Consider the following 27,145-nt stretch of genomic DNA (forward strand, 5'->3'; position numbering starts at 1 on the left):
TTGATCCATGCCTGGGTATGGTGTTTTGGACTCAGGAAGTAAAACGCTCTATTAACGCATATTTGGTCTCCTGCGCCTGACTTCACCCCATCACTACTAGTGAGTTCTGACATGGATAGCAATAAAAAGGCGGGTATAGGAAACAAGCGTTGCGTGAGTATTATGGTGTGCCATACAGTTGCCGCTAGATTACAATATTATTATTTTTCCTGTCCATTTGGAACAGTGTAAACACTAAATAAATAACTGTACCAGAGAGTCTGTTCTAAAAAGATTTAAAAAAAAGATACTGTATAAAGCCTTTATTACAGCAGACTAAAACCACTTACATGCATTCGTTCGTGTATTGCAGTTTATGTATTGTTTAGTTATTCAAAAGCTCACTTTCTTATTTAAATTGTTAAACAAAAATTCTTGAATGCATTTCAAAGTATGAATGTCTCCTATGCTGTGTGATGGCATGAACTAATTAATGATTGATTGATTGATTGATTGATTCATTAGCCTATAGATTGAAATTTAGGCCTAAGAAATTACAGGACGCTCTGTGAGGCCTACTGCTCGATGGTGGTTATACAAGGCTGCTATACAAAGCCTTACTAATGATAACGACATGACTTATTATTAGAACGATAATCATAATAATAACTGTAATAATAACAATAAGAAGGAGATCAAGAAAAATGAGGGTATAGGAGCGAGAGCTGTGTGTGTAACAAACAGGTGCTATCAGATTACAATATTTTTCTGCCTGTTTGGAACAGTTTAAACACTAAATAAATAAATAAATAAATAAATATGTTTAAGCCTTTATAACAGCATAGTAAAGAGTAAAAAAAGCCACATCTGTGATATTGCTTTATCTGACATTTTGCTGTTGCATGAGGCTTTGCGCTCACGGATTCAGTAGGCTACTAAACAAACACTAAAACAGGCAACAGAAGCAGGATCTGTCTTCTTTCTGTAGATCTATATGGATGATTTATAAAGCCCGGCACATTTAACAGTGAGGCTATTGATTATAGACCTAATTGAGTTGGTGTTTCCTCTCTCCTCAATTTTCTTAGACAATTAGGCTAAGGCAAGGGCTGTTCGATCATCTCTCCGCTTCTGCCTCCGCCGCATTGTTCTCAATCCCAATATGCTGGTTAACTTTGCTATTATGCACATAGCAACATGGGGAAAGGTGCCAATTCTACAGCACACTGTTATGTTTCAGAACCGCGGACAGCGACTGTATCCAAGGCAGGAGAAAGCACATGTTCTAAAATATTCTATTTATTAGTGTTGCTCCATGATTTTTACATAATATAACCAGATTCAATTTCAGTATCACGTCTTAGAGACTTAAGAAATCAACAGCCTATCAGCCAAACAATCAACCAGTCAACTAAATGGGGTCAGCCCTATAAATTTGTATTTATTTAACCTTATTTAACTAGGCAAGTCAGTTAAGAACAAATTCTTATTTACAATGAAGGCCTGGGAACAGTGGGTTAACTGCCTTGTTCAGAGGCAGAACGACAGATTTTTACCTTGTCAGCTCGGTGATTCAATCTAGCAACTAGAGGTCAACCGATTATGATTTTTCAACGCCGATACCGATTTATTGAAGGACTAAAAAAAAGCCAATACCGATTAAAATCGGCCAATTTTTTAAAATTATTTATTTATTTGTAATAATGACAATTACAACAATACTGAATGAACACTTATTTTAACTTAATATCTTAACTTAATCAATAAAATCAATTTAGCCTCAAATAAATAATGAAACATGTTCAATTTGGTATAATAATGCAAAAACAAAGTGTTTTAGAAGAAAGTTAAAGTACAATATGTGCCATGTAAAAAAGCTAACGTTTAAGTTCCTTGCTCAGAACATGAGAACATATGAAAGCTGGTGGTTCCTTTTAACATGAGTCTTCAATATTCCCAGGTAAGAACTTTTAGGTTGTAGTTATTATAGGAATTATAGGACTATTTCTCTCTATACCATTTGTATTTCATATACCTTTGACTATTGGATGTTCTTATAGGCACTACAGTATTGCCAGTGTAACAGTATCACTTCCGTCCCTCTCATCGCCCCTACCTGGGCTCGAACCAGGAACACATCGACAACAGCCACCCTCGAGGCATCGTTACCCATCGCTCCACAACAGCCGCGGCCCTTGCAGAGCAAGGGGAACAACTACTTCAAGGTCTCAGAGCGAGTGACGTCACCGATTGAAACGCTATTAGCGCGCACCCCGCTAACTAGCTAGCCATTTCACATCTGTTACACCAGCCTAATCTCGGGAGTTGATAGGCTTGAAGTCATAAACAGCTCAATGCTTGAAGCACAGCGAAGAGCTGCTGGCAAACTCACTAAAGTGCTGTTTGAATGAATGCTTACGAGCCTGCTGCTGCCTACCACCACTCAGTCAGACTGCTCTATCAAATATAAAATCATAGACTTAATTATAACATAATAACACACAGAAATACGAGCCTTTGGTAATTAATATGGTCAAATCCAGAAACTATCATTTCGAAAACAAAATGTTTATTCTTTCAGTGAAATACGGAACCTTTCCATATTTTATCTAACGGGTGGCATCCATAAGTCTAAATATTCCTGTTACATTGAACAACTTTCAATGTTATGTCACAATTACGTAAAATTCTGGCAAATTAGTTCACAACAAGCCAGGCGGCTCAAACTGCTGCATATACCCTGACTCTGCGTGCAATGAACGCAAGAGAAGTGACACAATTTCCCTAGTTTAATATTGCCTGCTAACCTGGATTTCTTTTAACTAAATATGCAGGTTTAAAAAAATATACTTCTGTGTATTGATTTTAAGAAAGGCATTGATGTTTATGGTTAGGTACATTCGTGCAACGATTGTGCTTTTTTCGCAAATGCGCTTTTGTTAAATCATCCCCCGTTTGGCGAAGTTGGCTGTCTTTGTTAGGAAGAAATAGTATTCACACAGTTCGCAACGAGCCAGGCGGCCCAAACTGCTGCATATACCCTGACTCTGTTGCACAGAACGCAAGAGAAGTGACACAATTTCCCTCGTTAAAAGAAATTCATGTTAGCAGGCAATATTAACTAAATATGCAGGTTTAAAAATATATACTTGTGTATTGATTTTAAGAAAGGCATTGATGTTTATGGTTAGGTACACATTGGTGCAACGACAGTGCTTTTTTCACGAATGTGCTTGTTAAATCACCCATTTGGCAAAGTAGGCTATGATTCAATGATAAATTAACAGGCACCGCATCGATTATATGCAATGCAGGACAAGCTAGATTAACTAGTAATATCATCAACCATGTGTAGTTAACTAGTGATTATGTTAAGATTGATTGTTTTTTATAAGATACGTTTAATGCTAGCTAGCACCTTATCTTGGCTCCTTGCTACACTCACATAACAGGTAGTCAGCCTGCCACGCAGTCTCCTCGTGGAGTGCAGTGTAATCGGCCATGATCGGTGTCCAAAAATGCCGATTTTCAAGTTTTCATAACATTGGCCCTAATTAATCGGCCATTCCGATTAATCGGTCAACCTCTACTAGCAACCTTTCGGTTACTGGCCCAACGCTCTAACCACTAGGCTACCTGCCACCCCAAATGTCCCATCTAAAAGTGGCCTTTGATAAACTAGCTACATTTTGTCATTGGAACAAAGCAGAGGAAAGTTTGATTGCCAGCCTTAAGCATAGGTTGTGCTGCATTCTGATTAAAATGTAAAGATTAGTCCTAAGAGAGTCTGAAGAGGGATACAGTCCAGTCTCTACACGGATACTACGGTGACTAGAGGGGATGGGAGCTAGGCTCACTGAGGCTCAGTCAGGTCTACGGTGACTAGAGGGGATGGGAGCTAGGCTCACTGAGGCTCAGTCAGGTCTACGGTGACTAGAGGGGATGGGAGCTAGGCTCACTGAGGCTCAGTCAGGTCTACGGTGACTAGAGGGGATGGGAGCTAGGCTCACTGAGGCTCAGTCAGGCTACTCCGTGTAGCCATAAGCTTTTAAGACCTTCACGTAAACATCACCGTTGTCCATTACGTAATAGGGTGGATGGGGGAGGTTGTGTGTGTGTGAGAGAAACAGCAGCTTCTACTATAAAGTAGCTACATAGGCTGTTTGTAATGTTAGCATGGTGATGCACCTGAATGAATCCTAGGCAGTAGGAGTTGTCTCAAGGCAGATTTATTAGTCGGTCTGTTTTCGTACCTCTCTGTCAGAGAGAGATATTCATTTAACCAGAACACTTTCAACAGACACTACCAATCACCACAAGTCAGGTAGAATAGAAAGCGCTCTTCTGATCAGCCCCAATTCTGGCAAAGAAAAGAATGTCTAGTGGTTTGTTTGGTCTAATGGTCCTCTCTTCTCTGCTCACATACAGTGCATTTGGAAAGTATTCAGACCCTTTCACCTTTTCCACATTTACAGCCTTATTCTAAAATGGATTCAATATTTGTTTTCTCATTAATCTACATACAATACGACATAATTACAAGCCAAAAACAAGTCTTTTAGAAATGTTTGCAAAGTTATAAAAAGCTGAAATATCATATTTACATAAGTATTCAGACCCTTTACTCAGTACTTTGTTGAAGCAGCTTTGGCAGCAATTACAGTCTCGAGTCTTATTAGGTATAACGCTACAAGCTTGCACTGTAGGTAACTCTGGCCCACACTGTTGCTATAGTTTCCTCTTAGAGAAGTACTCATGTACTGGCTTGGCTTTGATTTTTAAAAATTGTGGCGTTCTGTTGTGAAAAGAATGCTACCATGGAACACATTGTACAGAACATCTGTCACGTCCTGACCAGTATAAGGGGTTATTTTGTTATTGTAGTTTGGTCAGGACGTGGCAGAAGGTATTTGTTTTATGTGGTTCGGGGTGGTTGTGTGTTTAGTGGTGTATTTGATTTATTATTCCGGGTTTTGGGCACTGTTCTATGTTTATGTATTTCTATATTTGTATTTCTATGTTTAGGTAATTGGGGGTTGAACCCTCAATTGGAGGCAGGTGTTCTCTCGTTGCCTCTGATTGAGGGTTCTATAAATAGGTATGTGTTTGTTTTAGTATTTGTGGGAGATTGTGCTTGGTATAGCTTTGTTGCCTTACCGGCCTGTTATCAGTCGTTGTGTTTTGTTGTGTACGTGTTTATTTTGGTTTACCTTCTTTTCCGTTTAAATAAAAAGAAGATGAGTGCACATTTCCCCGATGCGTATTGGTCCGACAATGATTTCTCTTTATCAGACGAAGAAGAATGTGACAACATTGTACAGAACATTGCATGATTTCATTTGTTAAATTAAAAATTAGAGGTCGACCGATTAATCGGAATGGCCGATTAATTAGGGTCGATTTCAAGTTTCATAACAATCGGACATCGGTATTTTTGGACACCAATTTGGCCTATCATTATTTTTTACTTTCTTCTCCAACACTTCGTTTTTGCATTATTGAAACCAAATTGAACATGTTTCATTATTTATTTGAAACTAAATTGATTTTATTGATGTATTATATTAAATTAAAATAAGTGTTAATTCAGTATTGTTGTAATTGTCATTATTACAAATAAAAAAATATATATATTTTTTAAATAAAAATAAATAAAATCGCCCGATTAATCGGTATCGGCTTTTTTGGTCCTCCAATAATCGGTATCGGCGTTAAAAAAATCATAATCTGTCGACCTCTATTAAAAATACTGTTTTATTAATATCACAAGAGATGTTATCTTTCGTCACACACTGTACTTACAAATCTCACACACATTCACAGGAATAAAGTAATAAATCAATAAAATGGTCCAACTTTACCAACATTCTTTTAAGTCATGGCTGACTTGGAAAAAACAAGACAGAAATGAATGCCTGCAACCTCAACTGACCTTTAAGGCTCTATTTTAACAAACCTAACGCAATGCTAAATCTAAGGGCTGGAGGTAGTGCTAAAGGTTCAGGTGTGTGTCAGAAATATTTGTGCTATTTTCACATCCAGAATTGTGGGCGCAGTAGCTGGCAGTGGCACGGAAGGGCTGGATTTTGATGAATAAACAGGTTGAAGGTGTGTCAAGGCCTCACTGGCCAATCAGAATGTGCTCCATGGCTAAATATGTGGTTGCTTCAAGTTGTGTATTTATGGTCTTTTATGTATTGCATTGTCATCAACTCCAATTCGAATCTTAGTCCGTTAAAACCTAGTTCATTAAATAGCCTGCCCCATATTTGCTAAACTATGTGTTGAACATGTTTCCAGTCCCATTGTCCTAGTTGCATTGCTTCAATATGGAAATACATTGGTAAACATAGGCTATAGCATTCACCACTGATATAGGGACTAGGTCTACTGTAAATTACAGTCGGGACATGGACATGCCAAACGTAGTCAATAAGCAAGATTAAATTCACTAAGCTACTGATAAGGCCTAAAAAGACACTGTATAATTCAAATAAAATCAGAATAAAAATTAAACAACTTGTTTTAAAAAGGCTAAATAAACAAAATAAAAAAATACGATGTCTAAATACAGTCACAGGCAATTTAGACTACGGCGGGTTTTACGCACATCCAAACTAACCACAGGAGCTGGACAAAGACCCAATATAAAAAGATGATTTGACTCTCTATTATACTCATACTAACTGAAAATGATCTCTATGGTTATACTGCTTCCAAATGGTTACTGCTTCTATGGTTATACTGCTTCCACCTACGCAACTGGATTCTGGACTTCCTAACAGGACGCCCTCAGGTGGTAAGGGTAGGTAACAACATATCTGCCACGCTGATCCTCAACACAGGGACCCCTCAGGAGTGCGTGCTCCCTGTACTCCCTGTTCACTCATGACTGCACGGCCAAGCATGACTCCAACACAATCAGTAAATTTGCAGATGACACAACAGTGGTAGGCCTGATCACCGACAACAGTGAGACAGCCTATAGGGAGGTGGTCAGAGACCTGGCCGTGTGGTGCCAGGACAACAACCTATCCCTCAACGTGATCAAGACAAAGGAGATGATTGTGGACTACAGGAAAAAGAGGACCGAGCAAGCCCCCATTGTCATCGACGGAGCTGCAGTGGAGCAGGTTGAGAGCTTCAAGTTCCTTGGTGTCCACATCAACAACAAACTAACATGGTCCAAGCACACCAAGACAGCCGTGAAGCGGGCACAACAAAACTTATTCGCCCTCAGGAGACTGAAAAGATTTGGCATGGGTCTTCAGATCCTCAAAAGGTTCTACAGCTGCACCATCGAGAGCATCCTGACTGGTTGCATCACTGCCCGGTATGGCAACTGCTCGGCCTCTGACCGCAAGGCACTACAGAGGGTAGTGCAAATGACCCAGTACATCACTGGGGCCAAGCTTCCTGCCATCCAGGACCTCTATACCTGGCGGTGTCAGAGGAAGGCCCTAAAATTTGTCAAAGACTCCAGCCACCCTAGTCATAGATTGTTCTCTCTGCTTCCGCACAGCAAGCGGTACAGGAGTGCCAAGTCTAGGTCCAAGAGGCTTCTAAACAGCTTCTACCCCCAAGCCATAAGACTCCTGAACATCTGGTCAAATGGCTACCCAGACTATTTGCATTGCCCTCCTCCCTTCCTTCTCTTCTCCACACCACTGCCACTCTCTGTTGCCATCTATGCATAGTCACTTTAATTAACCTGTTTGGGATAGGGGGCAGTATTGATAATTTTGGAAAAAATATGTGCCCATTTTTAACTGCCTCCTACACCAACTCAGAAGCTAGAATATGCATATTATTGTTCAGGTTTGGATAGAAAACACTCAGAATTTTCTAAAACTGTTTGAATGGTGTCTGTGAGTATAACAGAACTCCTATGGCAGGCAAAAACCTGACAAGGTTTCAAGCAGGAAGTACCCTGTCTGACAAGGAGTTGTGCGTCTTGCATCTGTTTATTGAAAAGTAAGGATCTTAGCTGTAACGTGACAATTCCCAGGGCTCCGATAGGCTCTCAGAACCCGGGAAAATACCTGAAGGTTGACGAGGCAGCCTCAGGCTGAAGCACATTATCGCCTTTGGTAAGTGGCGGCTCAGAGGACCTTTGAATGAGGCGCGTGCGCGATTCGCTCCTGAGGATAAATTTTATTCGGCTGTTTAGGCTCAATGCATATTCCCGGTCGGAATATTATCACTTTTCTACGAGATAAATGGCATAAAAATTGGTTTTAAACAGCGGTTGACATGCTTCGAAGTACGGTAATGGAATATTTAGAATTTTTTTGTCACGCCAATGCGCCATGCGCAAGACCGTGATGTAGCATTCTGATAGTGTCTAGAACTCACGAACAAAACGTCGCTGTTTGGATATAACGATGGATTATTTGGGACCAAACCAACATTTGTCATTGAAGTAGAAGTCCTGGCAGTGTATTCTGACGAAGAACAAGCAAGGTAAGAACATTTTTCTTATAGGAAATGTGATTTTGGTGGAGGCTGACCTGGGTGGGTGTCTAAATAGCTAGCCCTGTGATGCCGGGCTATGTACTTAGATTATTGCAAAATGTGCTTCATCCGAAAAGCTATTTTAAATTCGGACATATCGAGTGCATAGAGGAGTAATGTATCTATAATTCTTAAAATAATTGTTATGCTTTTTGTGAACGTTTATCGTGAGTAATTTAGCAAACTGTTAGTAAATTCCCCGGAAGTTTGCGGGGGTTATGCTTTTTCTGAACGTCACATGCTAATGTAAAAAGCTGTTTTTTGATATAAATATGAACTTGATTGAACAGACATGCATGTATTGTATAACACAATGTCCTAGGTGTGTCATCTGATGAAGATCATAAAAGGTTAGTGCTGCATTTAGCTGTGGTTTGGGTTTATGTGACATGATATGCTAGCTTGAAAAATGGGTGTCTGATTATTTCTGGCTGGGCACTCTGCTGACATAATCTAATGTTTTGCTTTCGTTGTAAAGCCTTTTTGAAATCGGACAGTGGGGTTAGATTAACGAGATTCTTGTCTTTAAATAGCTGTAAAATAGTCATATGTTTGAGAAATTGAAGTAATAGTATTTCTAACGATTCAAAAATCGCGCCACTGGATTTCAGTGGCTGTTACGTAGGTGGGACGAGTTCGTCCCACATGCGCCAGAGAGGTTAACTCTACCTACATGTACAGTTGAAGTCTGAAGTTTACATACACCTTAGCCAAATACATTTAAACTCAGTTTTTCACAATTCTTGACATTGAATCCTAGTAAAAATTCTGTCTAAGGTCAGCTCGGATCACCACTTTATTTTAAGAATGTGAAATGTCAGAATAATTGTAGAGAGAATGATTTCAGCTTTTATTTATTTCATCACAGTCCCAGTGGGTCAGAAGTTTACATACACTCAATTAGTATTTGGTAGCATTGCCTTTAAATTGTTTAACTTGGGTCAAACAAGTTGGGTAGCCTTCCACAAGCTTCCCACAATAAGTTGGGTGAATTTTGGCCCATTCCTCCTGACAGAGCTGGTGTAACAGAGTCAGGTTTGTAGGCCTCCTTGCTTGCACACGCTTTTTCAGTTCTGCCCACTCATTTTCTATAGGATTGAGGTCAGGGCTTTGTGATGGTCACTCCAATACCTTGATGTTGTTGTCCTTAAGCCATTTTGCCACAACTTTGGAAGTATGCTTGGGGTCAGTGTCCATTTGGAAGACCCATTTGTGACCAAGCTTTAACTTCCTCACTGATGTCTTGAGATGTTGCTTCAATATATCGACATAATTTTCCACCCTCATGATGCAATCTATTTTGTGAAGTGCACCAGTCCCTCCTGCAGCAAAGCACGCCCACAACATGATGCTGCCACCCCTGTGCTTCACGGTTGGGATGGTGTTCTTTGGCTTGCAAGCCTCCCCCTTTTTCCTCCAAACATAACGATGGTCATTATGGCCAAACAGTTCTATTTTTGTTTCATCAGACCAGAGGACATTTCTCCAAAAGGTACGATCTTTGTCCCCATGTGCAGTTGCAAACCGTAGTCTGGCTTTTTTATGGCGGTTTTAGAGCAGTGGCTTCTTCCTTGCTGAGCGGCCTTTCAGGTTATACTTTCTACCTGTTTCCTCCACCATCTTCACAAGGTCCTTTGCTGTTGTTCTGGGATTGATTTGCACTTTTCACGCCAAAGTACATTCATCTCTAGGAGACCGAACGCATTTCCTTCCTAACCGGTATGACGGCTGCGTGGTCCCATGGTGTTTATACTTGCGTACTATTGTTTGTACAGATGAACGTGGTACCTTCAGGTGTTTGGAAATTGCTCCCAAGGATGAACCAGACTTGTGGAGTTCTACAATTTTCTTTCTGAGGTCTAGGCTGATTTCTATTGATTTTCCCATGATGTCAAGCAAAGAGGCACTGAGTTTGAAGGTAGGCCTTGAAATACATTCACAGGTACACCTCCAATTGACTCAAATTATATCAATTAGCCTATGAGAAGCTTCTAAAGCCATGACAATTTCTGGAATTTTTCCAAGCTGTTAATTAAAAGGCACAGTCAATTTAGTGTATGTAAACTTCTGACCCACTGGAATTGTGATACAGTGAATTTAAAGTGAAATAATCTGTCTGTAAACAATTGTTGGAAAAATTACTTGTGTCATGCACAAAGTAGATGTCCTAACTGACTTGCCAAAACTATAGTTTGTTAACAAGAAATTTGTGGAGTGGTTGAAAAACGAGTTTTAATGACTCCAACCTAAGTGTATGTAAACTTCCGACTTCAACTGTATATACTACCTCAACTAACTGGTGCACATTGACTCTGTACCGGCACCCCGTCACGTCCTGACACTAGTAAGATGTCATTTTCTATAGTAGAGTAGGACAGGGCGTGACAGGGGGTGTTTTGGGTTGTTCTATGTTTTCTATTTCTATGTTTAAGTTCTAGTTTTTCTATTTCTATGTTGGGATTGTTTTGGTTGATCTCTAACTGGAGGCAGCTGATCCTCGTTGCCTCTGATTAGAGATCATATTTAAGTAGGGGTTTTTCTCTTCCTGTTTTGTGGGTTATTCTTTTTTGAGTAGTGTGTTTTCCTCTCTGCATCACAGTTTGTTGTTTTTGTTAGTTCAAGTATTCAGTGTATGGCATTACGTTTCACGAATAAATAAATAAATAAATAAATAAATAAGTGGAACTACGAACACGCTGCAACTTGGTCCGCTCCTTCAAACAGCCGTGACACCTCCTTGTATATATTATTATTTTTTACTGCTGCTCTTTAATTAATTGTTATCTTTATCTCTTAATCTTATTTTTTTTAAACTGCATTGTTGGTTAGGGGCTCGTAAGTAAGCATCCTGTAAGGTCTACACCTGAGATCTATTATAGACAGTTGTGTGCCTTTCCAAATCATGTCCAATCAACTGAATTTACCACAGGTGGATTCCAAGTTGTAGAAACATCTCAAAGATGATTAAGGGAAACAGGATGCACCTGAGCTCAATTTCGAGTCTCATAGCAACAGGTCTGAATACTTATGTAAATAAGGCATCTCTGTTTTCTATTTTTAATACATTTGGTAACATTTCTAAAAACAATTTTTGTTGCTTTATCATTGTGGGGTATTGTGTGTAGATTGATGAGGGAAATCAATTTAATACATTTTAGAATAATAACAAATATGGGAAAAGGGAAGGGGTCCGAATACTTTCCGAATGCACTGTAGGACAGACACTTCAAAACCTTATTCATTACAATAAATTTTTTGACTGTCTTTTTGCCATTTATGAATGTTTTATTCAATGTGTTTCTATGGGCTATAGTAGTAAAGGCCAAATTCAATATTTTAGGTGTATTTTTTTAAAATTATAAAATAGCTAAATTATCCATGGTATGACCATCTTAAAACAATTCCATGTGTCAGCTTAGTACACAGGAAATACACATTACTGATGCATTCTGTTCATGTCTTATGACAAACTTTGGCAAATAAATACTTTTTGTTACATTTAGTTGATTCGCTACTATTCACATGTTTTTATATTGTTGAATTCTGCTGTAATGCCTAGATTCCATGAGGGACCTAATTATCATATTATTGGTTCTATGTAGGCCTTATGACATAACACTTCTACGTAGGCTATATGTGGGCCCTTTGACATTATAATAACAATTCTATGTAGGCTCTATGTAGGCCTTATGACATAAGTTCTATGCAGGCTGTATGCAGGCCTTATGACATAACAGTTCTATGTAGGCCTTATGACAGAGGGTTCAAGTGTTATCAAATATAGATGCTCTGTCAATGAAACGAAGGCTATTGTTGAATATTTTCTCCTCAGGGCAGGTTGGTACTGAGCCGTTGCCTAAGGAAATAGCATGGAAAGCAACTGGTGTTACGCAGTACTGTGCCTGTGTGAGGGCTGAGGGGGGAACACGCAGGGTGCTTATCAGTGGTGCCACATTGCGGGTCAAGCACCCTGGAGAGGGGCTGTGTGGTGAGGGTTCATAGGGCTTGGAAACAGGGACGTGTGATTGGAGGAGGTCAATGTAGCTCCGACTCATCCCAGGCTCTCAACCAATCTGTTTAACTGCTTTTATTTGACCAACTAGGCTTTTTACAAACACACCAGTGATACAGAGCCTGTCAGTTAAATGAGTGTGAAAGCACGAGTGCTGCTGGTGTGTGGGCGAAGGCTTGAGGGTGGGCTGCCATTACTCAAGAGAACATAGATTCCCAGAGAGACTCTTCATTCACAACCGGCTTCCTGTGCAGTGCAAACGCTTCCCCTGAGGCAAAGGAGTGAGAGAGGCCATGCTCCTCTTTTGACATGTGACTCCCTCCCTTCAACTGTAAACATTCCAAATGAACACATTAGATTACACAATCCTCAGTCCAGGACAGGCGCTCAGAGGAACAACTCGGCTGAGCCGTCTTCGGAATTCCAGAGATGTGTGCACGTGTGTTTAGAAAACGCATCGTGCTCCATGACTCCCAATGGGCGTGGCATGACTTGGAGACACGGTTGGTCTACACTGTCTGTGGAGTTGGGCTGTACTGCAACGGAACCTGCCTCAGAATACATCTAGGACCTGCTGTTGGAGCAAGCTGACCTCAGTACAGAGTTCAGTAAAAACAACTAAGCGTTGAGCAACACCGCAGGGCATAGGAGCATGGAGGAATCATGCTGAACTCAGGGAGGTCAGGGTCAGTATGAGGCAGAAGTGATCGTAGTTCCCACATCCATGTTCTGCTTCCTTCACATGAGTTGTTGCAATATGCTCGCGAAGTCATTCTTTTATCAGTCGATATATATTTATGTAATGGTAACGTACATAAGATATCTTATGTACGTACAGTAGTTAACTACTGTATTGTTACGATTTTCCAGGTTTACAAATAGAATAATCCATAAATGGAGCTGAATCTTATGATTCCTTCTGAATTCGTCTGGTAGTATCAAAAGATAACAGTAGTCAGGTCATGGCATGTCAGGAATGAAGGGTACGTTAAAAAAAAAAAAAAAAATCCTGGACTGGTTCTGCAGGTTTCAAATAGTAACCACTAGATTGTACAGCCTGCTCACAGTCTATAATTGGCTTGCATTGCCAAAAAGGAGTGTGCTAGTAGTGAAAATACACGGTGTACTACACAGGACTTTAGACACACGGTGTACTACACAGGACTTTAGACACACGGTGTACTACACAGGACTTTAGACGCACGGGGTACTACACAGGACTTTAGACGCACGGTGTACTACACAGGACTTTAGACGCACGGTGTACTACACAGGACTTTAGACGCACGGTGTACTACACAGGACTTTAGACGCACGGGGTACTACACAGGACTTTAGACGCACGGTGTACTACACAGGACTTTAGACGCACGGTGTACTACACAGGACTTTAGACGCACGGTGTACTACACAGGACTTTAGACGCACGGTGTACTACACAGGACTTTAGACGCACGGTGTACTACACAGGACTTTAGACACACGGTGTACTACACAGGACTTTAGACGCACGGTGTACTACACAGGACTTTAGACGCACTGTGTACTACACAGGACTTGACCGGTACACAGGACTTAGACACACGGTGTACTACACAGGACTTTAGACGCACGGTGTACTACACAGGACTTTAGACGCACGGTGTACTACACAGGACTTTAGACGCACGGTGTACTACACAGGACTTTAGACGCACGGTGTACTACACAGGACTTTAGACGCACGGTGTACTACACAGGACTTTAGACGCACGGTGTACTACACAGGACTTTAGACGCACGGTGTACTACACAGGACTTCAGACGCACGGTGTACTACACAGGACTTTAGACGCACGGTGCACTACACAGGACTTTAGACGCACGGTGTACTACACAGGACTTTAGACACACAGTGTACGTATGAGAGCTAGAGGAAACAGGTTGCAAATACTGAGTATGATCTAGAGAGCTATTTGATGCCATCTGCTTTTTAACCGGTAACGACCACTGCGCAACTACGAAAGCACGAGAGCTGGTAGAGCGAACGCCGCCACCACTACTACCACAGCAACAAAGCCTGGTTTTAAACAATATCAGGCCTGGAGAGAAAAAAAAAAGAAAACAGGAAAAACACATGCCACGTCCCCAGTACAGTGACCATCTGTCCAGCAGAGACACACAGCAGCAAACTGAACACCTTGACTTAGCTTTATGTACTTTTTGTCTGGTACACGTGTCCATTATAGCCTATTCATGTCAAAGGTCATACACATGCATGGTAAAAATCCACCAGTTGCAACCTAACGATACATTCATCAAACTGCATTGTTTTTCCAAGTCCACTGAGCAAACAGGCCATCAGCACAAATTACTTTTGGTCAATGTGAATTCCAGTTGGACGAACATAAAGAAAAGCTCTGCTTCTCATTCAGAGAGCACTAAATTCAGCTCAGCTCAAAATTCCGATTTTAATTAATTTGTGTACTAAACCACAGGACACGAAAGGACAGTTTTGTCTAAAATCACCAGTTTTGTCTAAAATCAATTTTTGAAATGTCAACAAACATTTATTATTTTCAATAGATGCCTGTTTATAGAAAGAGCTAAGTCTTTTCCAAGCAAAGGTTGAATTGAACTAGCCAGGCTGTTTAGTTTGGCTGGTTAGTGCAATATGCTAAAAGCACGGTGGCTTTAGCTTTGTAAACCTTTGAGTGAGATGCTTCAGTGCATGCTACATCTGAAATGGTTTACTCCTACCCTGTTATTCAATGGGGTTTTTTACACTCAGGAATAATTTGACACAGATGTCAGGTTTTGTTTCGTTCCAGTTCAGGTTTAAATACTCCTAAAGACAGAGGGAAGGCAGATGACAAATGATCTGCAGACACAGACCGACCGACAGAGACAGACAGACCGACAGAGACAGACCGACCGACAGAGACAGACAGACCGACAGAGACAGACAGACCGACAGACAGACCGACACAGACCGACAGACAGACCGACAGAGACAGACAGACCGACACAGACCGACAGACCGACAGACAGAGACAGACAGACCGACAGAGACAGACAGACAGACAGACCGACAGAGACAGACAGACAGACCGACAGAGACAGACAGACAGACCGACAGAGACAGACAGACAGACAGACAGACAGACAGACAGACAGACAGACAGACAGACAGACAGAGACAGACAGAGACAGACAGAGACAGACAGACAGACAGACAGACAGAGACAGACAGACCGACAGAGACAGACAGAACGACAGAGACAGACAGACAGACCGACAGAGACAGACAGACAGACAGAGACAGACAGACAGACAGAGACAGACAGACCGACAGAGACAGACAGACCGACAGAGACAGACAGACCGACAGAGACAGAGAGACAGACAGACAGAGACAGACAGACAGACAGAGACAGACAGACCAACAGAGACAGACAGACAGACCGACACAGACAGACAGACCGACACAGACAGACAGACCGACACAGACAGACAGACAGACAGACAGAGACCGACAGACCGACACAGACCGACACAGACCGACACAGACCGACAGACCGACAGAGACAGACAGACCGACACAGACCGACAGAGACAGACAGACCGACAGAGACAGACAGACAGACCGACAGAGACAGACAGACCGACAGAGACAGACAGACAGACCGACAGAGACAGACAGACAGACCGACAGAGACAGACAGACCGACAGAGACAGACAGAGACAGACAGACCGACAGAGACAGACAGACCGACAGAGACAGACAGACCGACAGAGACCGACAGACAGACAGACAGACAGACAGAGACAGACAGACCGACAGAGACAGACCGACCGACAGAGACAGACCGACCGACAGAGACAGACCGACCGACAGAGACAGACCGACCGACAGAGACAGACCGACCGACAGAGACAGACCGACAGACAGACCGACAGAGACAGACAGACAGACAGACCGACAGAGACAGACAGACCGACAGAGACAGACAGACCGACACAGACCGACACAGACCGACAGACCGACAGAGACAGACAGACCGACACAGACCGACAGAGACAGACAGACCGACAGAGACAGACAGACAGACCGACAGAGACAGACAGACAGACCGACAGAGACAGACAGACCGACAGAGACAGACAGAGACAGACAGACCGACAGAGACAGACAGACCGACAGAGACAGACAGACCGACAGAGACCGACAGACAGACAGACAGACAGACAGACAGACAGACCGACCGACAGAGACAGACCGACCGACAGAGACAGACCGACCGACAGAGACAGACCGACAGAGACAGACAGACAGACAGAGACAGACAGACAGACCGACAGAGACAGACAGACAGACAGACAGACAGACAGACAGACAGACAGACAGACAGACAGACCGACACAGACAGACAGACCGACACAGACAGACCGACCGACACAGACAGACCGACCGACACAGACAGACCGACCGACACAGACAGACCGACCGACAGAGACAGTAACAGACAAACATGAGGAGTTGCTTGCCTTCCCTCCAATATCTGCTGGGTCATTGAGCAAAAAGGTATTGGGGTAAAGACAATAGACACTTAAACAACTTTTTTTATTTCACCTTTATTTAACTAGGCAAGTCACTTAAGAACAAATTCTTATTTACAATGACGGCCTACAACGGCCAAACCCGGACGACGCTGGGCCAATTGGGAGTCCCATAGTGCGGTGCACAATCACGGCCAGTTGTGATACAGCCTGGATTCGAACCAGGGTGTCTGTAGTGACACCTCTAGCAATGAGATGCAGTGCCTTGGACGCTGCACCAGAGGTCATGATTGACTCAAATGTCCCCATGTTTTTCATTTAACCAAAGTCTAGTATTGTTATTATGGCGAGTGATTCAGTATTATACAGGTACTACAAAGCAGGAACCAGACCCATTACAGATCCCTCTGAGGAGGTGGAATCTCAACTCTCGCCACAGAGAACCAACAGGAAGCCAATAACATTGACCGCTATCAGACTCTCCCTTTCTTTCTGGCAGTCTCCAAGTAAACAATGTCAATGCATGGGTTTTAAACCCTGCCCGACCCTCTGAGCCACATAGATAGACCTCTGCCAGAGAGCTGATATAACCAGCCATAATATAACCAGCCACCACTCTTCTTCCCAGTCTGTCAGATCTCACACAGCGGGTAGCCATAATTGCGCGTCGCGGTGGAACCGGTTTGTCCCTCGCCATGTGAAACAGTGGAAAAACAAAAATAACAGCAACGGTTTGGCACAACAATGGGGGCTGTGTGGAGTCTGTTAGCACAGACTTGTGGGAAGACTCAGCTAATGACATTCCCTTGTTATGGCTCGTTATTCACAATTGGCTCTGGTTCACGGGAGAATTGATGATGATTTGCAGTGGTAAGCTGTATTGTAGTGTGTAGCAGCATGCTAACTGAACAGAAAGACACTGGCGTCTCAATTAGAGAAGATGTATTATTATGTCTCTGGATGCTAAGGCTAATTATTTCTGACAGTGTGACTGTGGAGAGACTGAGGGAAGGGAGCAATGAGATCAGGAAGTGTGGTAGCAAAACTGTATCAGAGAGACAGAAAGAGAGGGGGAGGAAGAGAGGAGGGGCATGTGTGTGAGTCGGGACAAAACAAAACAAAATGCCTCGGAGTATGTGGAAACACTTCTCTGACCCTGTCTACTGCCTCCCATCTTTATTACTTGAGAAACCAACAAAACTAGAGGAAAAAGCTGCTTAACACAACATGTATAGCCAAAGCAACTGTAGCCCTATAATGCCCTGGCCATCATCTTTGTTAGGGTCAAGGAAGTGAGCTGCTTGGACCTTTCCATCACCAACCACCTCCGTCGTGATCAAATACCTGATCTGACAATACACTTGATCTGTCAATACACCACCACATCCCTTCACTATGCACCTGATCTGTCAATACACCACCACGTCCCTTCACTATACACCTGATCTGACAATACACCACCACGTCCCTTCACGATACACCTGATCTGTCAATACACCACCACGTCCCTTCACGATACACCTGATCTGTCAATACACCACCACGTCCCTTCACGATACACCTGATCTGTCAATACACCACCACGTCCCTTCACTATACACCTGATCTCTCAATACACCACCACGTCCCTTCACTATACACCTGATCTGACAAAACGACAGAGCCGTGCTCAGTTGCAACTTAGCAACAGCTACTCCAGCCCACAAGTCATGTCCTCATCTCCTTTGCAGGGCAGAGGGAGTAAGTTGTGTGGAGAACAAAAGCCCCAGAATTTCCGCCTCTCACCTGGGAAGGGGGCAGCCTCGTCTTCCTCTCTGAAGGTATTGTTGTCATCCACATCATCTTCATCATCCTCCTCCTCTTCCCGGGACTTCCTGGCATCCTTCACAGGAACCACTGTGAAGTTTGTAGGCATTTTCACACCATGTGCTTATCAGTGTTCTGCCTGTCCCTCACTTATCTCTTCCTCGCTCCTTGTTCCGTTTCTCTCTGTTCTGTTGTCTGCTTTTGTTCCCTGTACCTCCTTCCCTCTCTCGCTCTCTGTCCCTGTGGGCTCGTGCTCTGCCGTCGGTTCAAGGTTCTCAGTTTTCTCCCCTATCGCTTGGTTACCATGGGCCCCATGTGACCAGCCCCCCTCTCCAAATAAGGAAGCACTGAACTGCCCCACCCTTTAGAGGCAGACTCGGCTCGACACACACTAACGTCAGGTTGTGTAGGTTTTTTTTGACCCATTTCAGACGTAAGACGTGTAAAATATATAATGTTTATATGAGTCCCTTTCAAAACAGCCCCTTATTGATCACTTTCTTGCAGGTATAGCCCTTTTATACAAATCAGTGGGTAACTGGCAAATTAGGAGAGGTGGAAGGTGTTGTTAAACCATGGGGGCTGTCTGAATTTCAAAATAGGGGAGGTATTAAACAACGGAAGTGTTAATCAATTTACCTGCAGAGAAGCATTCCCACAGACCTGATAGCTGTATGTTGGTTACATGGTCTGTGAAAATGCAGGAACTAGGTCTTTAGCTTGGTTTTAATTTGCCATGTGTTTTACCCCCGACCTCTTTTAGACATACCAACAAGCAGGTCAAAAGAAGCAGGCATGATAAATTACTGGGATTTTGGTTTGGCATGAAAGGAATTTCCAGTATGTGCACTCTGGAACAGCTCTCGCTCTGCTCACGGCTAGCTGCCCAGGGCTGCCTGCGCACGGCTAGCTGCCCAGGGCTGCCTGCGCACGGCTAGCTGCCCAGGGCTGCCTGCGCACGGCTAGCTGCCCAGGGCTAGCTGCCCAGGGCTAGCTGCCCAGGGCTAGCTTCCCAGGGCTAGCTGCGCACGGCTAGCTTCCCAGGGCTGTCTGCGCACGGCTAGCTTCCCAGGGCTGTCTGCGCACGGCTAGCTGCGCAGTACTGTCTGTGTGAGAGTACAGAATAGGAGGCAGACCGCATTGATAATGGAGTTCCTCTGATGGGGGTGGGGTGAGATCCTCTCCTTGGTCACCTGAACCACAAACCCACCCTCGCAGAGAGAGTTGGGCTGGGCCAAACCGACACAACGCACAAACACACACAAGCAGCAAGAAGGGGAGGGTTTGTAACATTAAAATCACATTTTATGTCACATGCTTCATAGACAACAGGTGTAGACTAACAGTGAAATGCTAACTGACAGGTCCTTTTCCAAAAGCGCAGAGTTAAAGATAAGATTTTTTTAAATACACATAGAAAATTGAAATAACACAGTGAATAACATGTCTATACACTGAGTGTACAACACATTATGAACACCTGCTCTTTCCATGACACAGACTGACCAGGTGAATCCAGGTGAGCGCTATGATCCCTTATTGAGGTCACTTGTTAAATCCACTTCAATCAGTGTAGATGAAGGGGAGGAGACCATTTAAAGAACGATTTTTAAGCCTTGTGACAAGGAGTGCCATTCAGAGGGTGAATGGACAAGACAAAAGATTTAAATGCCTTTGAATGGGGTATGGTAGTACATTTACATTTAAGTCATTTAGCAGACGCTCTTATCCAGAGCGACTTACAAATTGGTGCATTCACCTTATGATATCCAGTGGAACAACCACTTTACAATAGGTGCCAGGTGCACCATTTTGAGTGTGTCAAAAACTGCAATGCTGCTGTTTTTTTTCCACACAACAGTTTCCCGTGTGCATCAAGAATGCTCTAGTCCACCCTCAAAACACTAGCTAACTAGGGATTGTTTCATTATGCAGTGTACTATCTTTAGCTATGTATCGTATTTACCTGCGATTTATTAACTTTTTATAAAAATTACACATCAAATAGCCAAACAATTAGGTGAAAAAAGTAGTCGGCTTGAGGGTACATTCAGCCACTATTTATTGTTTAACGGGTTTTGTCTGGCTAATAGCCTACACAAATATATAACAATATACACACAATATATTTAAGGTAAATTAAATCCAACTTGAGAGACTCCCCTGGAGTCCTGAAGTCCGCTTTTTGTGTGTGCAAATGTCCTCACCATGGCCTGTAGGTCCAGGTTGGGGGCCATACTGTTTTCTATACGGAGTATTGCCAACCCAGACAGTCTTTCCTGAGACATTGTGCATTATATGTCCATTACCCTGCAAAACAATTTAAACTTAGTCTTGAATAATGCATCCTAAGATATACCAGAGATAAGAGACTGTTGATATTGCAACCACACAATGCCGGTTCACCAGTATGAACGAAATCGCAAACAGCTTTTTTGTTCAAGCCCTCAAGAACTGTTGTCTGCTAAAGATGATAATCTGTTTGCATCTGCCAATTTATTGGCTGTCCAGGATCCTGATGACCTGTCCCCAGAACTTCCTATACAGTTAACCTCTTTGGGCTAGGGGGCAGTATTTTGACATCTGGATGAAAAGCGTACCCAGAGTAAACTGCCTGTTACTCAGGCCCGGAAGCTAGGATATGCATACAATTGGTAGATTTGGATAGAAAACACTCTAAAGTTTCAAAAACCGTTAAAATAATGTCTGTGAGTATAACATATCTGATACGGCAGGCAAAAACCTGAGGACAAACCATCCAAAACATTTTTTTTTTAAATTCAGCCTACCACTTTTTCCAATGGCTGTCAAACAAACACTTAGCTTCCTAGTACATATTGAAATTAAAGAGATTTACAAATGAGTTTTTGGATGGTTATTATCAAAATGAATTATTAAATAAATACAAAAATAGACATCGATGACAGGCGCATGGGCCCCCAGAGCTCGTATTGCCTACCCTTCAGTTGCAGAGGGAGGTGTTCAGTCCCAGGGTTTTTAGCTTAATGATGACCTTCAAGGGCACTATGGTGTTGAAACAGTGGAGGCTCTTTCGAGGAGGAAGGGGAGGACACAATCCTCTTCAGTGAATAAAACAAAAATGTGTAATGTAAAAATGTATCCTTTTTAGATAAAACTATACTAAATATAATCACATCACCAAATAATTTATTAAAACACTATTTTAGAAAGAAAGTCTACAGTAGCCTCAACAGTACTCTGTAGGGTAGCACCAGTTGAACAGTTTTGAACAAATACATTTCTTCAAAAATGAAAATTTCAGTTTCACTTACTTAGCTAGCAAATGCAGCAATCTAATTTAGCCTACTAAGACACCCTGCTCAAACAGAGAGATGCTATGTTAGCTAGCTGGCTATGACTATACAACACAACACAGGAACTCTTTCAAGTCAAGGTAAGCTTTTATAGTTTTACTAATTTATTGCCACTGGGGCCTGCCGGTGTAACTGCTAAACTGCATACTGACTATACACTAACGTTACGGCATGATTGTAGTGGGTTTACTAACACGTTAGTTCTATTAGCTATGCTGACTATGACGTTACTTTAGCTAATATGGGGACAACGATGTAGGCTGTGTGTAGCGGTAATGATATGGTTTGGAACATTTTTTTTTCACCGGATCACATACAATTGATGTGTTGTGCATTGAAGTAAACAAGCGCTGGGAAAAAGTGAGAGAAGGAGAGCTCATAGATGCAAGAAGGAATACAACGTGGCAGCTATGAAAGTGAACTGTGTTTTCTGCGTGATCAGAGTTGTATTGATTACGCCAATTCTGTTGAAGAAAAAGTTTCTTAAATGGAAGCAATCGGAACAAAACGGGGATAAACATACCTGAATTTGTCCAATAGAAACTCTTGTTTGTCACTGTTGGACTAATGATTACACCATATATCAGCTAGATGTGCAAGGAGTGTGCAAGGCGGTATTTAATGTGTCAATTTTTCTCTCGACCTGTGTGCACCTGTTGTAAACTTTCATTCATAGCCTAGACTGTAGAAACCTCATGATGGGTAGAGTGAACATTTTAGTATCATGTAGTAGCCTAACCCTATTGCTGTTACATTGGACTGGGTGAATGGAATATGAATGACAGTCATCCAATATGCTTTAATAAAGGCCATGCTCATGAAAAAATGTAAAACATTTTCCTCCCTCTTAAACACCACTGACCGCCACTGTGTTGAACACTGAGCTGTAATCAATTAACAGCATTCTCACGTAGGTGTTCCTTTTGTCCAAGTGGGAAAGGGCAGTATGGAGTGCAACAGAGATTGCATAATCTGAGGATCGGTTGGGGCGGTATGCGAATTGGAGTGGGTCCAGGGTGCCTGGGATGATGGTGATGTGAACCATGACCAGCCTTTCAAAGTATTTCATGGCTACAAATGTGAGTGCTACAGGGCGATAGTCATTTAGACCGGTTACTTTGGCATTCTTGGGCAAAGGAACTATGGTGGACTGCTTGAAACATGTAGTTATTACAGACTGGGTCAGGGAGAGGTAGAAAATGTTTTTTTGCCAGCTTGTCAGTACATGCTCCGAGTGCACGTCCTGGTAATACATCTGGCCCTGCGGCCTTGTGAACGTTAACCCGTTTAAAAAAAGTCTCACATCGGCTACTGAGAGCATGATAACACAGTCATCCGGAACAGCTGATGTTCTCACGCATGGTTCAGTGTTGCTTGCCTCGAAGCAAGCATAGAAGGCATTTAGCTCATCAAGTAGGCTTGTGTCACTGGGTAGCTCGTGGCTGGGGTTCCCTTTGTAATCTGTGATAGTTTGAAAACCCTGCCACATCCGACGAGCATCAGAGCCGGTGTAGTAGGATTTGATCTTAGTCCTGTATTGACGCTTTGCCTGTTTGATGGTTCGTCAGAGGGCCTACTGGGATTTCTTATAAGCCTCCGGGTAAGTGTCCCTCTAGCTTTAAGAAGCAGCTTTAGCCTTTAGCTCAGTGGGATGTTGCCTATAATCCATGGCTTCTGGTTGGGATATGTACATACGGTCACTGTGGGGACGACGTCGTCGATTCACTTATTAATGAAGCTGGTGACTGATGTGGTAAACTCCTCAATGCCATTGGAGGAATACTGGAACATACAGTGCATTCGGAAAGTATTCAAACCGCTTAAATTTTTCCACATTTTGTTACGTTACAGCCTTATTATAGAAATATATATATATATATATATATATATATATATATATATATATATATAATACATTTTATCAATCTACACACAATACCCCATAACGACAAAGCGAAAACAGGTTTTACAAATGTTTGCAAATGTATTAAACATAAAAAACAGAAATACCTTATTTACATAAGTATTCAGACCCTTTGCTATGAGACTTGAAATTCAAATCAGGTGCATCCTGTTTCCATTTATCATCCTTGAGATGTTTCTATAACTTCATTTGAGTCCACCTGTAGTAAATTCAATTGAATGGACATGATTTTGGAAAGACACACACCTGTCTATATAAGATCCCACAGTTGACAGTGGATGTCAGGGCAAAAACCAAGCCATAAAGTCAAAGGAATTGTATGTAGAGATATGAGACAGGATTGTGTTGAGGCACAGATCTGGGGAAGATCCCCAAGAACACAGTGGCCTCCATCATTCTTAAATGGAAGAAGTTTGGAACCACCAAGAGCTGGCCGCTCGGCCAAACTGAGCCAACGGGGGAGAAGGGCCTTGGTCGGGGAGGTGACCAAGAACCCGATGGTCACTCTAACAGAGTTCCAGAGTTCCTCTGTGGAGATGGGAGAACCTTCCAGAAGGACTACCATCTCTGCAGCACTCCACCAACCAGGCCTTTATGGTAGAGTGGCCACACGGAAGCCACTCCTCAGTAAAAAGCACATGACAGCCCACTTGGACTTTGCCAAAAGCACCTAAAGACTCTCAGATCATAAGAAACAAGATTCTCTTATCTGATGAAACCAAGATTGAACGCTTTGGCCTGAATACCAAGCGTCATGTCTGGAGGAAACCTTGCATCATCTCTACGTTGAAGCATGGTGGTGGAACCATCATGCTGTGGGATGTTTTTCAGCGGCGGGGACTGGGAGACTAGTCACGAATGAGGGAAAGATGAAGAGAGCAAAATACAGAGAGATCCTTGATGAAAACCTGCTCCAGAGCGCTCAGGACCTCAGACTGGGGCGAAGGTTCACCTTCCAACAGGACAACAACCCTAAGCACACAGCCAAGACAACGCAGAAGTAGCTTCAGGACACCGGAGCCGGTGTAGTATGATTTGATCTTAGTCCTGTATTGATGGTTCGTCGGAGGGCATGGCGGGATTTCATATAAGCTTCCGGGTTAGAGTCCCGCTGCTTGAAAGCGGCAGCTCTACCCTGTAGCTCAGTGTGAATGTTGCCTGTAATCCATGGCTTCTGGTTGGGGTATGTACTTACAGTCACTGTGAGGACGACGTCCTCGATGCACTTATTGATAAAGCCAGTGACTGATGTGGTGTACTCCTCAATGCCATCGGAAGAATCCCGTAACATATTCCAGTCTGTGCTAGCAAAGAAGTCCTGTAGTTAAGCATCTGCTTCATCTGACCACTTTTTTATAGACCGAGTCACTGGTGCTTCCTTTAATATTAGCTTGTAAGCAGGAATCAGGATGCAATTATCAGACAGAATTATGGTCAGATTTGCCAAATGGAAGGCGAAGGAGAGTTTTGTACGCATCTCTGTGTGTGGAGTAAAGGTGGTCTAGAATTGTTTTCCCTCACATTTAACATGCTGATAGAAATTAGGTAAAACTGATTGGTTTCCCTGCATCAAAGTCCCCGGCCACTAGGAGTGCCGCCTCGATGAGCATTTTCCTGTTTGCTTATGGCAGTATACAGCTCATTGAGCGTGGTTTTAGTGCCAGCATCGGTCTGGGGTGGTATGTAGACAGCAACAAAAATACAGATGAAAACTCTCTAGGTAGATAGTGTCTCATGATAAGCTGTAGACCACACTACCTCAGGCGAGCAAAACCTTGAGACTTCCTTAGATATCGTGCACCAGCTGTTGTTCACATATATGCATAGGCCCCCACCCCGTGTCTTACCAGAGGCTGCTGTTCTGTCGATGGAGTGTATAACCCGCCAGCTGTATGTTCTTAATGTCGTCGAACAGCCACGACTCGGTGAAACATAAGATATTACAGTTTTTAATGTCCCGTTGGAAGGATATACGTGCTTTCAGCTCATCCTATTTATTTTCCAGTGATTGAACATTAGCTAGCAGGACAGAGGGCAAGGGCAGATTAGCCACTCGTTGCATGATCCTCACAAGGCACCTGGATTTTTTCCCCCGAAATCTCAGTTTCCTTCTCCAGCGAATCACGGGGATCTGGGCCTGGTCGGGTGTCTGTAGTAGTATATCCCTCCCGTCCGACTCATTGAAGAACTCTTCGTCCAGTTTGAGGTGAGCAATCGCATTTCTGATATCCAGAAGCTCTTTTCAGTCATAAGAGAAATAAAATAGCATGGTTGGTTGAGAGCCGATAAGATGGCAGCCCTCCCCTCCGGCGCCATCGTAATCAAGTACTCTCACTGGAGTAGAGGTCGACCGAATAATTAGGGCCTATTTCAAGTTCATAACAATCGGTGACCTGCATTTTTGGATGGCGATTATGGCCGATTACATTGCATTCCACGAGGAAACCGCGTGGCAGGCTGACCACCTGTTTGCGCGAGTGCAGCAAGGAGCCAAGGTAAGTTGCTAGCTAGCATTAAACTTATCTTATAAAAAAACAATCAATCTTCACATAATCACTAGTAAACTACACATGGTTGATGATATTACTAGGCTAACTAGCTTGTCCTGCATTGCATATAATCAATGCGGTGTCTGTTAAATTATCATCGCATCACAGCCTACTTCGCTAAACGGGGGAGGATTTAACAAAAGGGCATTCGTCAAAAAGCACAATCGTTGCACGAATGTACCTAACCATAAACATCAATGCCTTTCTTAAAATCAATACACAGAAGTATATTTTTTAAACTTGAATATTGAGTTAAAAGAAATTCATGTTAGCATTGGCAATATTAAGTCAGGGTATATGCAACAGTTTGGGCCGCCTGGCTCGTTGCGAACTAATTTGCCAGAATTTTACATAATTATGACATAACATTGAAGGTTGTGCAATGTAACAGCAATATTTAGACTTAGGGATGCCACCCGTTACATAAAATACGGAACGGTTCCGTATTTCACTGAAAGAATAAACGTCGAAATGATAGTTTCCGGA

At 42.7% G+C, this 27,145-nt stretch overlaps 1 protein-coding gene across 5 annotated transcripts in view; it reads right to left on the reverse strand.

Moving 5' to 3' along the window:
* Nucleotides 1–27,145, reverse strand: part of LOC115149475 (solute carrier family 12 member 7) — a 104,710-nt gene that overhangs the window by 60,846 nt on the left and 16,719 nt on the right. Inside the window, exon 1 of one of the 5 annotated variants that reach the window (XM_029692405.1) lies at nucleotides 18,831–19,232. The exons of the other annotated variants lie outside the window; for them this stretch is intronic. Within the exon in view, the coding sequence (XP_029548265.1) occupies nucleotides 18,831–18,960 (130 nt within the window). The 5' untranslated portion in view covers nucleotides 18,961–19,232. Of the gene's footprint in view, nucleotides 1–18,830; nucleotides 19,233–27,145 lie in introns of those variants that run through there. 5 annotated transcript variants of the gene reach the window in all.

This window comes from Salmo trutta, chromosome 2 (assembly GCF_901001165.1).
Source record: "Salmo trutta chromosome 2, fSalTru1.1, whole genome shotgun sequence".
In the NCBI taxonomy this organism is placed as follows: Eukaryota; Metazoa; Chordata; class Actinopteri; order Salmoniformes; family Salmonidae; genus Salmo; species Salmo trutta.